The sequence below is a fragment of the Nyctibius grandis genome, chromosome 7, assembly GCF_013368605.1.
Source record: "Nyctibius grandis isolate bNycGra1 chromosome 7, bNycGra1.pri, whole genome shotgun sequence".
In the NCBI taxonomy this organism is placed as follows: Eukaryota; Metazoa; Chordata; class Aves; order Nyctibiiformes; family Nyctibiidae; genus Nyctibius; species Nyctibius grandis.
This window is the reverse complement of record NC_090664.1, coordinates 12,107,764-12,121,690: the sequence shown is the minus strand read 5'-3', so window position 1 is coordinate 12,121,690 and position 13,927 is coordinate 12,107,764. Positions and strand designations below refer to the sequence as shown.

Genomic DNA, 13,927 nt, shown 5'->3' with positions numbered 1-13,927 from the left:
GGAAAGTCATAATATACCATAGTATAGGTGTCAAAGTTTTTACACTGTTTTTTCCAAGAACCCTTTTTACATCATTTGCCTGCTTCTCAGCTGAGCCTCTCACAGTTCTACTCTCTCCACAATGGATATTCTTCAGAGGGCTTTCTGCTTAGCTGGCTCAGCAGCCCTGAGGGCAGATTCTGCAATGTAGTAAACCTACTGTAAGGAAAGACAGGTGCGTGGGGGGGGGGGCGCGGAATTTTGTTGAAACACTTGAAGAAAACCTAAAAAGCCACCCCATATCCAGAGTTCTGCTCCTGCTCTTAGACTAGGCAGTGCAGTTTGTGTATGGAAAAACACTGACCACCCTTTCAGAAAGCCAAAGGTCCAACTTCGGACATTATGCACAGACACGTAGAACTGGGTGGACTGAAAAAAACAGAGCTGCATGGGGACTGAAAGGTTCATGCCTGCAGACTTCAATGCAGAATCACATTGTCTGAGATTTTAGGCTCATAAAAATTTGCGACAGATTTTTTTTTTTTTTTTTTTTTAAATAGCTGCATGGAGAACTCTTTCCAGATTTAAAGAAAACCCCAGGCTGGAATAAATCTGCCTTTACAGCATCCTTCCACGTAGAAAACTAGAAATATTATTTTCAGTACAGCACTGCATAATATTACATGTATTTTATCAAACCAATCTGTATTGTGATTTCAATCTCAAAAGAAAAAAGAAAAAAAACACAAAAAACCCCAAAAAACAACACAACCAAGCTGGTTCTGCACTGTCACTAAGAATATAGGCTTATCTATCTGTTCTCCATGCCCCCACCCTTTTTTTTTTTTCTTGCCGTCTTCAAAAACTGATTTCCCTAAGAAGACTGAGGACAACCTCTTTTCCTCCTCTCTTCTGATTTCAATAGATTTTGCATCTTTTTTGAAGCAAAGAAAAAAATTATGATACTTGAGGATGTAGAAGCTTACAAGCTGCTCACCCCATCTTGCCTCTCTGAGGAACAGCTAATTTTGCCTGCTCCAGTATCATAATAAAAAACCTCAAGTCACATAAATTAATACCCAAGAGACCTTGTGCTCACCTGATGACAGTGTCCTGTTGTGATGCTGGCCCACTTGATGCATGCTTTGCTGTAATAGAGTCAGGCATTCTCCAAGGCAGCTCAGGGTGGCAGCAGAGGTAGCTTTTAAAAGCAGCAAGTCCTGATCCAAGGCAGAAAGGGGCCCAGAATTTGGGAGAGCTTCAATGGCTTGTACAAGATTCTTCTGTTGTCCCTCAACTTGGCTCATCATCTGTAAGGGTCCAAAAACATCTGCTGTCATAGGAAATATCACTATGTAGCTCTTAAACTCTTATGGGTTGGTATAGTGACTAAACGTGAAGAACTACCACAAATGGATGTTAATGTTCTGATCCAAACATACTATACACTTACCTACAAAAATGAAGGGCTTGAGACTACCAAAGGCCTGTAAAAATGTCAAGACTACGTTAGAGAAAATACTCTCTTAAAATAGTATGTTCATAGTAGGTTTAATAGTGTGACTCATACTTTCTGAAAGTCTTTGTAAGGAAAAGTATGAAAATTCTACTTTCTTCTCCATTATTAATTTAGGCTTAGATTTTCTTTCCTTTATATGTGATCTGAGACACCCAAGGAAACTACACTGTCCCTCCTGCTTCCCTCCTACATAAAATATCTCACAGTTTAAGAATGGACATTTTTTATTTTTTACTTCTCAAGCATCAGTAAGGAATTATTTTTAGAAAACAAGGTAACTTGTAAGTTTACAGACATTAGCATAGGATGCAACTTAGAGTACCTATTTACTATCAGATATGATTAACAGCTGTCAGGGAGAAAGTTAATCTGTTTCTAGGTTTGGACCATCCAGATGAAGATGAAATGCCTGCTTGTATAGCAGATAAAAACGTTATTTGAGCAGGCTGCTCTTTAAACAAGTTGGCAAGCTTCCAAAATCCTTCCTAAAGCCAAAAGAAAAAGGAGATGTTTAAAACTTCTCTCTCCATTTTTACAGCCTGTAGGAAATTATACATGCACATGACAAGCCTCTTTTCTTACACTTACCTTGCAAAAAAACCTTATTGCAAAAACTTAATAGGTTCATACTTGAGGTATCCAAAGCTTTCCAAAAAAAAAAATCTCAAGACTTCATAATCGACAAAGATTCAAGCTCCATTTGTCCAAGGTACTATACTGTAAAAATGTATTATTATGAACTTCATGACTTATCACCTTTATTACATTTTCAAAGTATAGTGTGCTTCCTGTAGCCTCCCTACACTGCAGTAAATAGACTGATTAAGAAAATATACATTCAGTGCACTGAAAAGCAAGAAAGGAAACTGAACCCAAAGATGCAAATAGCCATCCTTGCAAACAAGTTAGAGTAGAATTAAGTGAAAAGCTGTTGTTGCAAGGTTCATAAGGAAATTTAGCTAAATGCCTTGCTTGAATGTCACAATAATGACATTTCAATAGTCAACATTTAAAACAGAGGCCAAAGCTTCAGTAGAAGCCACAGTCAATATTAATTCCCTTTGACAGAAAACATGATGATCAGCCAGAAGGTGACACAGACCCCCATGATACGCAGCTTTAGGGAACTGCTAGAACCCCAGGCAGTGCTCTGCTTTGAGAATACACACACAGTGTAACTGAGCTCCACAGCAGACAGAGGGTTGCTCCCACAGCATCCTCGCAGCTAAACTGAGGAAGTGTGGTCTGGATGATCGGGTAGTGAGGTGGATTGTGAACTGGCTGAAGGAAAGAAGCCAGAGAGTGGTGGTCAATGGGACAGAGTCCAGTTGGAGGTCTGTGTCTAGCGGAGTCCCTCAAGGGTCGGTACTGGGACCAGTACTATTCAATATGTTCATTAATGACTTGGATGAGGGATTAGAGTGCACTGTCAGCAAGTTCGCTGATGACACAAAACTGGGAGGAGTGGCTGACACAACAGAAGGCTGCGCAGCCATTCAGAGAGACCTGGACAGGCTGGAGAGTTGGGCAGGGAGAAATTTAATGAAATATAACAAGGGCAAGTGTAGAGTCCTGCATCTGGGCAAGAACAACCCCATGTACCAGTACAAGTTGGGGACAGAGCTGTTGGAGAGCAGCGTAGGGGAAAGGGACCTGGGGGTCCTAGTGGACAGCAGGATGACCATGAGCCAGCAGTGTGCCCTTGTGGCCAAGAAGGCCAATGGCATCCTGGGGTGGATTAGAAGGGGTGTGGTCAGCAGGTCGAGAGAGGTTCTCCTCCCCCTCTACTCTGCCCTGGTGAGGCCGCATCTGGAGTATTGTGTCCAGTTCTGGGCCCCTCAGTTCAAGAAGGACAGGGAACTGCTAGAGAGAGTCCAGCGCAGAGCCACGAAGATGATTAAGGGAGTGGAACACCTCCCTTACGAGGAGAGGCTGAGGGAGCTGGGTCTCTTTAGCTTAGAGAAGAGGAGACTGAGGGGTGACCTCATTAATGTTTATAAATATGTAAAGGGCAAGTGTCACGAGGATGGAGCCAGGCTCTTCTCAGTGACATCCCTTGACAGGACAAGGGGCAATGGGTGCAAGCTGGAACACAGGAGGTTCCACTTAAATATGAGGAAAAACTTCTTTACGGTGAGGGTGACCGAACACTGGAACAGGCTGCCCAGAGAGGTTGTGGAGTCTCCTTCTCTGGAGACATTCAAAACCCGCCTGGACACGTTCCTGTGTGATATGGTCTAGGCAATCCTGCTCCGGCAGGGGGATTGGACTAGATGATCTTTCAAGGTCCCTTCCAATCCCTAACATTCTGTGATTCTGTGATTCTGTGAAAGCTAAAACAAAAACAAGAGCACCACAGATACACACTCATGCAAATATTCCTCCCTCAGGAAAAGATCTCGGGAAGTAAACTGAAGGAACGGCTAGGAGAAAAAAGATCATCATCTCCCTGGAAGACTGCACAATATAATTGTATGGAAAACTGCTTCCCTCCTTTTCCCATCCCGAATAAGTGTGTGAAGTTGAAAACTTGACGTCCTCATGCTTCACAGTGACAGAAATGTTCTATGTGCATTTGTAAGTGATCAGTTTTCCTACCTTCCTTTTTTTGCTTAGAAACAGCTTACATTTCCAAAGATTTGCTTCCATAGGAAATAAAATCCAAAATAAAACTTTGAAGTCTTCAAATATTTCCATTTTAACATCCCCTTAATAAAGGGCAACTACATTCTTCTGCAGCTAAGACAAAAGCATAAGATAAACTGACCAGAGAGCTTAGGAAACATTTGGAAATTAACTGAATGTTTGCAGTTACCATCTAGCCCAAAGCTTTTCAAGCTTTTATCAACTATATTCTTACTAGAGTAGGAGAAATTTAAATAAATTATTTGTTCTCCCTTTATCCAAAACAAGGTATTGCTCTGAGTCTTACTATTCTCTAGCTGAACAAGATATTTTTAAAGAAGCCTTTTTAATTCATCCTTTCTGTGCTACCTAGTTTCACGTTAGAGTTGTGATACCAGCAGCTGTTCTACAGACCTGACGCAGTAGATGACACCAGGAACAGCGACTTCTGTGTAGGATTCAAAGTGTTAGAATTTACTGAACATCTCCTGCTCAAGCAGGGATCAAAACCCACTTTGTTTAAGCTGCTGAATGAACATAACAAAAAGGAAAAACCTCCCCTATTCCAGGGAGTCACAGAACAACTCTGTGGCAAAAGGAAAAGAAAATAACATATATTATTGAAATAACTGAACTTTTTTTACATGCTTGCCAGTATCTTTTTTTTGAATTAGTCATTGACAAAAGATTTTGAAAGAGTTGAAGTGTGATTGTTCTAAAAAGAGTAAACCAAAGGGGAGCTAGTACAAAAACATCAAACCATGCTAGACAAAACTCATTAAACACATTAACCTTTAACAGGACAGACACTAGGCCATGCAGCTATAGCATTATCCTCCATCTTATTTGTGAGTCTGCTTTTTGCTATCTCGGGGAGAAGGGAGGCAGAGTGCTTGATTTATCAGCACTAAGCTGGTTTGAAAACCAGAATGAAAAGCTTTGATTTTGAGAAAGTTAAATTGTAACTTTCATCTTCCAAAGTAAAATAACTTGCTTAATTTTGAATGACTTTGCTCTTATACAGGGTTATTTTAGTACCTTACAGCTCTCCATCCTCCCCAAATGCAAATTCAGACAGCTCAAAGTAGTAGTTCTCTACTTTTAACAACAGCAAAGACTATTTGCCCCCGTCTCCTCACCAAGTCTCAACCCACTTCTCTTTCCACTCTTCTTTCAGCTTTGGCACCCCCTCCTCATCCATAAACAGCTTCTCATAATATGGGAAAGAAACTGAATATTCCCACAAATGCACTCAAAACTTCAGAAATACAACTCTATGCTAGATATTAAAAAAAAAAATGAAAGAACTATCAGGACTACATATATTAAAAGGAATTTTATGTGTGCATATATGTAACATTAGTAGGCCTACATTTACCTAACTGCAAAACTTTCAGTAAGAGGAAGCCTCAGGCTAGAAAGATTAAAGATTTTTTTCTCTGTTAAAGATTTTTCCTCCCATCCATAGAAACTTCAAAGGAGGAAAAGCGAATACCCACACCTAAGTGGAAGAGCATATGACTGGTTTTGATATGATTTTATTTACAGTGGAAATGCTCTTGTTATCCAGACTCCAGGCCTAACAGGACTAAGTCTGTTTGTCTAGCTCAGATGGGTATTACGATAAACAGAACATCCTTCTTTCTAGAATTACTGATCCTACAGGATTTCATCCAACTAACACAGCATATCACCACAATGTAAAGCAAACACCAGCTCTGAGCCATCTACAAAACTACCCATTCCACAGCTGTCTCAGGGGCATCTCCCTAGACACAGTGATTTCAAGCTCCCTGAAGCAAAGGCAGAATGACATCAGCCATATTACCTCAAAGAGCAAGCAGACACTCTCCCTTTGTCATACAGGCCATGTGGAGCAGGCCAAGAAAATAAGTAGTGTCACCAACCCTGTCTTTCTATATAATGATTTAAATACTTCAGATCTTCCTACCCGTCTTCCGAAATATAAAACCTGAGGAAGATTCTTCAGACTTCCCCAGCCACAATCCAATACGCCCATGAGCAACTGAAATTTTAATGTATGGCACTCCCCTTTTTTGGTATTGATCTTCACACATATTGAGTCCTTTTACAGTAGATGCTAAGATACGCCTACCCACCTGTATGAAAAAAAAAATCGAGAACACTCCAGAGAAAAAGGAAAATATTCTTTTAGCACTGAGAACCCACAGAAATTCTGCATCATCAAGCTCCTCTGTGACATGCTAGTAATCATTCAAAGAGACATTCGGCTCCATCAGTTAATAACTCTTTCTCTCTACTGTACTATTCTCTGCGCACCACCACTAGCAGCACATTGTCTGCCTACTTATCTCTAGGCAATTCCTCTGAAAGATTTAATGCAGTGATCTTTATTTTTAAATCCTTTCCATTACTGACTGCATGCAAGTTGAAAACAATTATTAAAAACATGGGAAAATAAATAACACAGTGCTTATAGGAAAAACAGAGCATCTGTAAAAACAAACAGTTGTGTGGGAAAAGCTTTAGACATTTAAATAGTAACAGAAATGCAACACCGATCACTTTCTTACCAACCCCAAGTCAAGTTGCCCTTGTGAGAAGTTTACTGCCTTCAACAGCTGGGAAACAGCCAGTTTGCTTCTTCACTTTTTGGGGTTTTTTTTGGTTGGTTAGTTTGTTTGGGTTTTTTTAAATAAATGAAGTGTTATATCAAAACACGACATCTCTATCACACACACACTTTCTGGATTAGTTTCTTGCTTTTAGACAATAGTACCAAAAGAAAAACATTTCAGAAGATACTAGGAAAGGACACGAGGACAGACCAACTTTTCAAAGCACCCTAGAATAAGTTGTAAGTGATATGAGTCAGGACCTTGGTTCTCACAAGCATATACCACAGGAGTTTATTTTTTTCTTTTCTTTAATATAAAACATTGCTTTTCTGAAAAGCAAAAGCAGATGAGTGACAGAAGAGAAGAAAGTCTACACACACAAAATAAAAACCTTCTAAGTCATTGTAAACCCAATACAGTCATCAATTGACCTTGAGCAAGGACTCCTCTTGCAATCTTGACCTGTATTTCATCAACACCACCACAAACTGTCACATTGTAAAAATTAAAACAGACAACCAATATATGTAAAAGTATAATATATATACACATGTACCAAATATGTATCAAAATGTAAGATACAGATACCTGGAACTCCAATGTCACTAAAGCAATCATCTCAGTCATTAATTTGATACGCTAGCTACCAATTCAGCTCAAGTTCACAACACTTACTTAGTATTTCCAGGAAACTTTCCCACTTTCAACTATTTATTCTGAAAATGGAAAGAGCATAAACACACATGCAGAAAGACTAGTATAAGTACTGTTAATCACCAACTCAAAAGCTATACCTCCCCAACTGAGAAGTCTGTCAAAATAAGGTAACTTCTACAACTGCACTAAAAGTGATTGGATTTTTCCAGTTCAATGCATTTTTGTTTTGAGTTAAGCATTTATACCTAACCACTGCAGAGCAAGAGAACTTTTGCCTTGGCTTCACTTCTGAAAAGCATTCTCAGACTACTCAAGGTCACTTGCTATGTGTATCTTACTACTTGAGAAAATAAATTTTCTGATAAGGATTTATAGGCTTCTCTCTTTTCTTCAGTAAAGTCACATCCATAGATCTTTTAGTGGGATTCCATCAACAGCAGGCAAGTCAGGAAGGCAAAATTGCAGCTTAACATATAACTAAAGTGAAAGAGCTATACACAGAAGTTGCTGCTAGGAGTACTGCAATATATACAATTCTCTTATAAAGAGAATTTTGCATTTCAGTTTTAAGATCATCTAGTGTAGAAACACGTACAAGACCAGATGACCACAAATACGCTTAAGTTCCAGAAGTAACATATCTATACACACTTTGCTTACAATTAAACCTGAGCTTTTGACCAAAAAGGACCTCCCTGCGCTGCAAACAGAAAGGAATTCTATCCACAAAGCTTCAATCTAGATGAAGGTTCACAGTAGCCTCTGTGAATATTACTATGATAATGAGAAAAAAAAAAATTTTAAAAGGATCCTAAAACACCAAGTGAGATGTTCAGAAAGCATCTTGGAAAGATGGAAATAGATAATGACATCCATATCAATTGTCCTTTCTTGATTACTGCTTCCCTCCTGTTACAGAGAATAAGCACATAATTCTCCATTATTGCTACCTCAGGGTAGCAGCTGGCTTGACCTCAATTATTTTAAAGCAGCAAACAATGAACGGTAAAACTGGAATGACTTGTTGTATAACAGTTATTAAGGCTTAGACACATACATCCTATCAATGAAGCTTCAAAGGAGCAAGTTAATTTTCACTTGGCATGTAATTTGCAGACAGAGCCACAAGAAGTGACAGAACAAACAGAACTAAACATCTGACAATCAGGATGGCAGCTAATCACCAGGGCACATTTCTTCTTCTTTTCAGTCCTTGCCTCCGCTTTCGCAATCCTATTTCTTCCCTCGGAGAACAAGCCCCTCCCTCACCCCATCCGCTATTTTGTTCTCTTTTCCCTAAACAGGAATCCACATAATCTCTGTTAAGGGAACAACTGAAAAGCCAATTGCTACATACCCTCATTGTCTCAGCTAACAAAACATTATTTCCTTTGGGGTTTTGTTTTGGCTTTTTTTGCTCAGCCTTCTCATCACGCGCTCTGCACGGTGGTTCCTTGTGAGGAAAACCTTACAGAACAGAGGAGCAAATGTCATTAGGACTGATTCTAAAAGCCAAGTCTAAGACAACCAGGAGAAAAACACGGTGTGGAGGATGCAGTCTGGCTCAATTGTCCTGTTCTCATCTACAGTTTACAATCTGCTGCTTCCATTGACGCCGTTGCTGTTCCATTGGTCACCATCAGCACCTCTAGTCAATATGAGCAGGATTTACACTCCATGGAGCAGCTGTTACTTACCGACTCCTGTCACGCACTTTTTAAATTGGCTAGTTAATTTATTCATATACTAGACATGATCCTATGCTCCATTCTTTACATATTCAATTCCTATTTTATATCTTTAAATTCTGTAACTTGCTGCATATCCTTACAATATATTATCATACTATTTTGTGAAGATAACATTCACTAATCATTTGATGGACTACAGACTTCTTACTCATTGGTCTACTATCCAGCAGGTTACTAGTCACACCTCCAAGCTCCCTTGCTGTTAGTTGCACAGCTACAATAATCAGACTTTGTATTTTGTAGGTCTGCATACTATTGCCTTAGCCCATAATGTTGTGGGATTTGGGGGAGGGAGGAAAAAGGGGAGAAGGGTCATCTTTGTTGATGGGTCTGGAAGCCTTAAACATTCCTTCCAGTACCAGAGGAAGAAAAGTAATCTACCTCCCAAGAAATTCTGTCTGTTGCAACTCAGGTACATGGGAGGAAGCTTCTCCTTTCCTTCAGTGCTTTAGAACAGGCAGAAGCTCAGCAAGAAAAGGAGCTGACCTAACTACCTGTTTTACAAAAGCATCTCTCTGTTCTGAAGAACAAAAGACAGGATATACTTAACAGATCTATCTTCAAATACCAAAGAGCATATGACATCTGTAATTGTCAACGTTCTCTGGGACTTTATGCAGACACTTTATTTGGATGCAAAACACTCCCAAGGACAACCTGATTGTGCACTGTGAGTTTCTATGGAACTCTGCTTCTTACGTTGGGCAGAGAGACACCAGAGAGAGGTTCACAGCCCTTGCAACACACATGCTAGTTAGCAGAGAGGATCTAGCAGTTCTGGCAGGATCCCCCAGAATGCCTCCAGAAATCTCAGCAAAACAGCTCACCTACTTCAGGCCAAAACAAATCAGATGCTTCCCTTTGCTACCTCAGGCAGACTCCTTAGCACACTTCTTTATGACCACAATTCCAGACTTAAAGTTAAATGCATGCTGTCTGTATTCAATCTGTCCTTCTCTTCACCTGAGAAATGAGTTAGTGAATGATAGAAAGGAAACTGGGGGAGGTGACGAGGGAGAGGAATTAAAGAAAAGACCTTGTGTCCATGGAGACGGACTATGGCAAAAAATTCAAATCTTGCCAGAGAATGTTTTAGCAGACACACAATCTTGGATTTTCTAAACTAGAGAATGCTTTTAATCTTAATCAATACCTTGAGATATTTAGCTTCCCTTGAATAGCTTCATATTTTATGGCTGTTAAAAAGAAAAAAAGCACTTTTCCTGTCATCCTCTAAAATTTGCTAGTTATTCTGAGTATCCCTTCTTGTTGCTTAAGACCTGAAGAGGATAACACTTCTCTCTTCCAAGCCAACATAAACTTCAGGTTCTTTTCCCGTGGAAGAGGAAGATTCACAAATAAAGTACTATAACACTGGAAGAAAATAAAATTCCTCTGATAGTGTCAGCTATCTTAAGAGTGTTTCATGGACCTACTCCACAAGTCTTTAGGTGAGAAGTTAAAGCTTTTCAGTAAGAGCTGGCTGCCATAATAAATACTCAAGTGAAAGAGCATGATTCAATGAGCACTACTTTTCCCCACAGATCAGAGTGAGTGGGCTATACATTTTCTGCAAAATTATCAGTATCAATCTAGCATTGGTCATTTTGCCACTGGAGTGTGATGTCCAGGGATCGGGGTCTATTGCAGGAGACATGACAGATTTTCTTTTTTGCCTGTTGCATTAGAGCTCCCTGTGGATAGTCCATACATGTGTAGGTAATGCATGACATTTGCTACCTGTATAAGGCTTGTAGTAGAACACAACTAGTAAGGCGCTAGGTTCCCCCACAGCAAGCTCTTTTCTTGAGCATTTGCTAACCTAACTGTTGTATTAACCATATTCTACTAATAATCACCTACTGAGACTTACCATTTACTATCAAAGATGACTCAAGGGGAACAGGGTGTTGTGATCTTGAGGTAAAACCACACAGAAGAGAAGACAGACAGTGGCTGTCAAGGTTGTTTCCCCTGCCCCAAGTTGCTTCCAGTGATCCAGAACCAAAAATTAGAGACGCAAAAGGAAGGAGGTTGCAAGTTCAGGTAGATCTTGGATGGCAACTGGCTGCCATCCAACCAAGTAGGAAGCAGACTGTTTTATTTTAAACCACAGAATGCAGCATTGAGAACACAGCTTGTAAAAAACATTTTGCGGAAAATTATGCTTATGCAATTTTACTATAAAAATTACCTCAAAATCTGCAAAGAAAGTCATTAGTTTTAGTGATTAAATGTTGCTCATAAGCAGATGTTATTCTATGGGCTCTTCTGAGAAGAAGTTTTTCTTACACATTTCAGAAGGATCACTTTGGTGAAGTTAGTAGCTATAGTATAGAGCTGGAAAGCATACTTTGATTATCAGCAATTAAGGCACATTTGTGAATTTTAAGCATTCAAAAGAGCACATAAAAGGTCCTTGCTAATCATTAAGTCAACTTCAGCAGTCACAGGAACATTCTATTAGTTTACCACGATATAGCATACTATTGATAAAACCCGGTTTTTGTACTTTGAGTGAAATCAGTCTGCAGAAGAGAAAAGGCCATGTTGCACTGGAACATAAATTACACATTTCAACAGGTGTAGCTTCAAGGATGAGAAGGTTTCTCTCAGAACACATGTTGCTAGAAAATGTAACTCTAACTTAATTTCTTTTTTTTTTTTAATTATTCCATTCCACCTGGGAATATATAAACATCCATACAGCCATTCAGAGTAGTCCAATACCCCATACAGTAGTTATCCAAACTTCTGATGGACACTTCCAGTGCTTCTTCCCTTTCTCAAAAATGCTTATACTCCCTTTCACACCCCTCCCAGTTAGCCACCTAGCTTGTAGTGTCCAAGCATAAAATAAAATTTTACTTCTGTCATTTAAACAACTCTCAGGTGTGCAGTATACACTACAATGACTTCAATTTTAATCAAAGTAGATATTACTTCCCCATCTTACAGTCAAATTCACCTCATGTTTTCTGAAAAGCAAGTGAACTGTCACTATCAAGGCTATCTAATCTTGCTCTTCCTGAGTCTTGGATAACACGTACTCTATGCCTTGTGACAAAGCATTCCAAATCCACCCCTCTGACTTCGCCCATGCCCCAAAGCTAACTGTCAATGGGTTTAAGTTGACATCATTAACTTCACAGCACAGAAGTGATTCAACATACACTACCATGATTTCGAGTAGCCAATTTATGACATATTGTAATATAGCTGAATTGCATTTATACAGCCACTTTCCCACAAATTCATGTGTTTTGTGTCTGCCAGCCAAGACCTACCAGTTTTATAACTGCACCTGGATAACTGGGGATCTTTGTGAGAAAAACTGCAAGCAGTCATCCCAGAACACAGTAGGTATCATCAAAAGAACATGCTAAGCAGTATGTGCAAGAACATAAGACTATGTTTCCTGAGCCAGAGACAAACACATGAAGCATAATAAACATTTAAAATAATTAATCAATTACAGGTAAAATAATTGATCAGTCTAGTACCTATAATACAAAGTGACTTAAAAGTATATGTCAGATTCAGGTTCAGTTTAGCTTGTTGGATGAAATGTTGCTAGGCATCATGTTATTAGCCATACTTTAGAAGCATATTGTCAGAAATCAGAATTGCAACCAAGAAGCAGGTAAGCAGCTGCTTAAAAGCATCTGTGTAACACATACACAATGCTAAAACATTCAAAACCCACAAGCCAAGCATTAGAGATGGAGATCACAATAAGAACATGTAGCAAAGACTGCTAGAGATCAGGTCTTTGTTAAATAACTGATGAGAGCTACAGTGTTCACTGTTTCCATTTGTTGTAAAATCAAAGTGTTTCCTGTATTTCTCAGCGTAGCATGTGGCACTTCGGTTGTTACACAAGGAGTTGAAGATTATAGTAAGTCCCTCAATAAACATGTATAATAATGTAGACTGAATGGTATGCTTAAAATATATGAGCCATTTCTATGGTTACTTTCTCCTAGAGGGCATTTACATAAGTACTTTCTGTACTTAATATCCTAAACTTGGCTAGCCACATAATATTACATTATCATCTATTAACACTGAGAACATTCACAATATCTTCTGCTTAATTTAATAAAAATAGCATTTAAGTATGGGTTAACAAAATAGCCAATAGATCTTGGAAGCAGTAATTTGCATTAGAAACGGAGTTGCAGAAGGTAAGTGCACCTTGTCCCGTTCAGCGTTTGCTATGAAGATCACTGCTGCACCAGCCAGCCACCCAGAGACCCGCACTGAAAGCCAGGCCACTAAACCAGCAGCCATGAGATGCAATACCCTAATCTGAGAAAAGATTTACTCAAGTGTGTTTTCTTTAAAGCTTCATTCTCAAACTGTCAACTCTAGACTGAAACTACCGCAGTATTTGTGCTTTACTTGTGAAAGAAAACAGCCTTGTAGGTTTCAAAAAATGTAGGTAAGTGTATGATATACTATGCTGTTTTCTATATCCATACAAAACAGAACAGTTGAATTCTGTTTTATGTACAAAATTAAGTGATAGTTTTGAAGGCATGCAAAAGCTGGAGACTTAATTCCCTTTGAGTCTGACCTCTCAAGCTCCTTCGGGAACCTACTATTTACTTAAAATTTAATGAAATATTTTAATAACTGTAAAGAATAATCTTAGCTTCCCTGCAATTGCTAAGAAAATGAATGCTGCAGCCGTCTCTGCATGTAGCTGTCATACGCACTGTATTATCCCTAATGTATAAATTGCCATTTATTAAATGATTGAAAATGATTGTCTTTGAACATGCTCAACTACT

General features: G+C 39.1%; 1 protein-coding gene across 1 annotated transcript in view; it reads right to left on the bottom strand.

Moving 5' to 3' along the window:
- OSBPL10 (oxysterol binding protein like 10) overlaps positions 1 to 13,927 on the bottom strand; it is a 124,590-nt gene that overhangs the window by 54,052 nt on the left and 56,611 nt on the right. Inside the window, exon 5 of the mRNA XM_068405158.1 lies at positions 1,079 to 1,289. Within this exon, the coding sequence (XP_068261259.1) occupies positions 1,079 to 1,289 (211 nt within the window). The remainder of the gene's footprint in view (positions 1 to 1,078; positions 1,290 to 13,927) is intronic.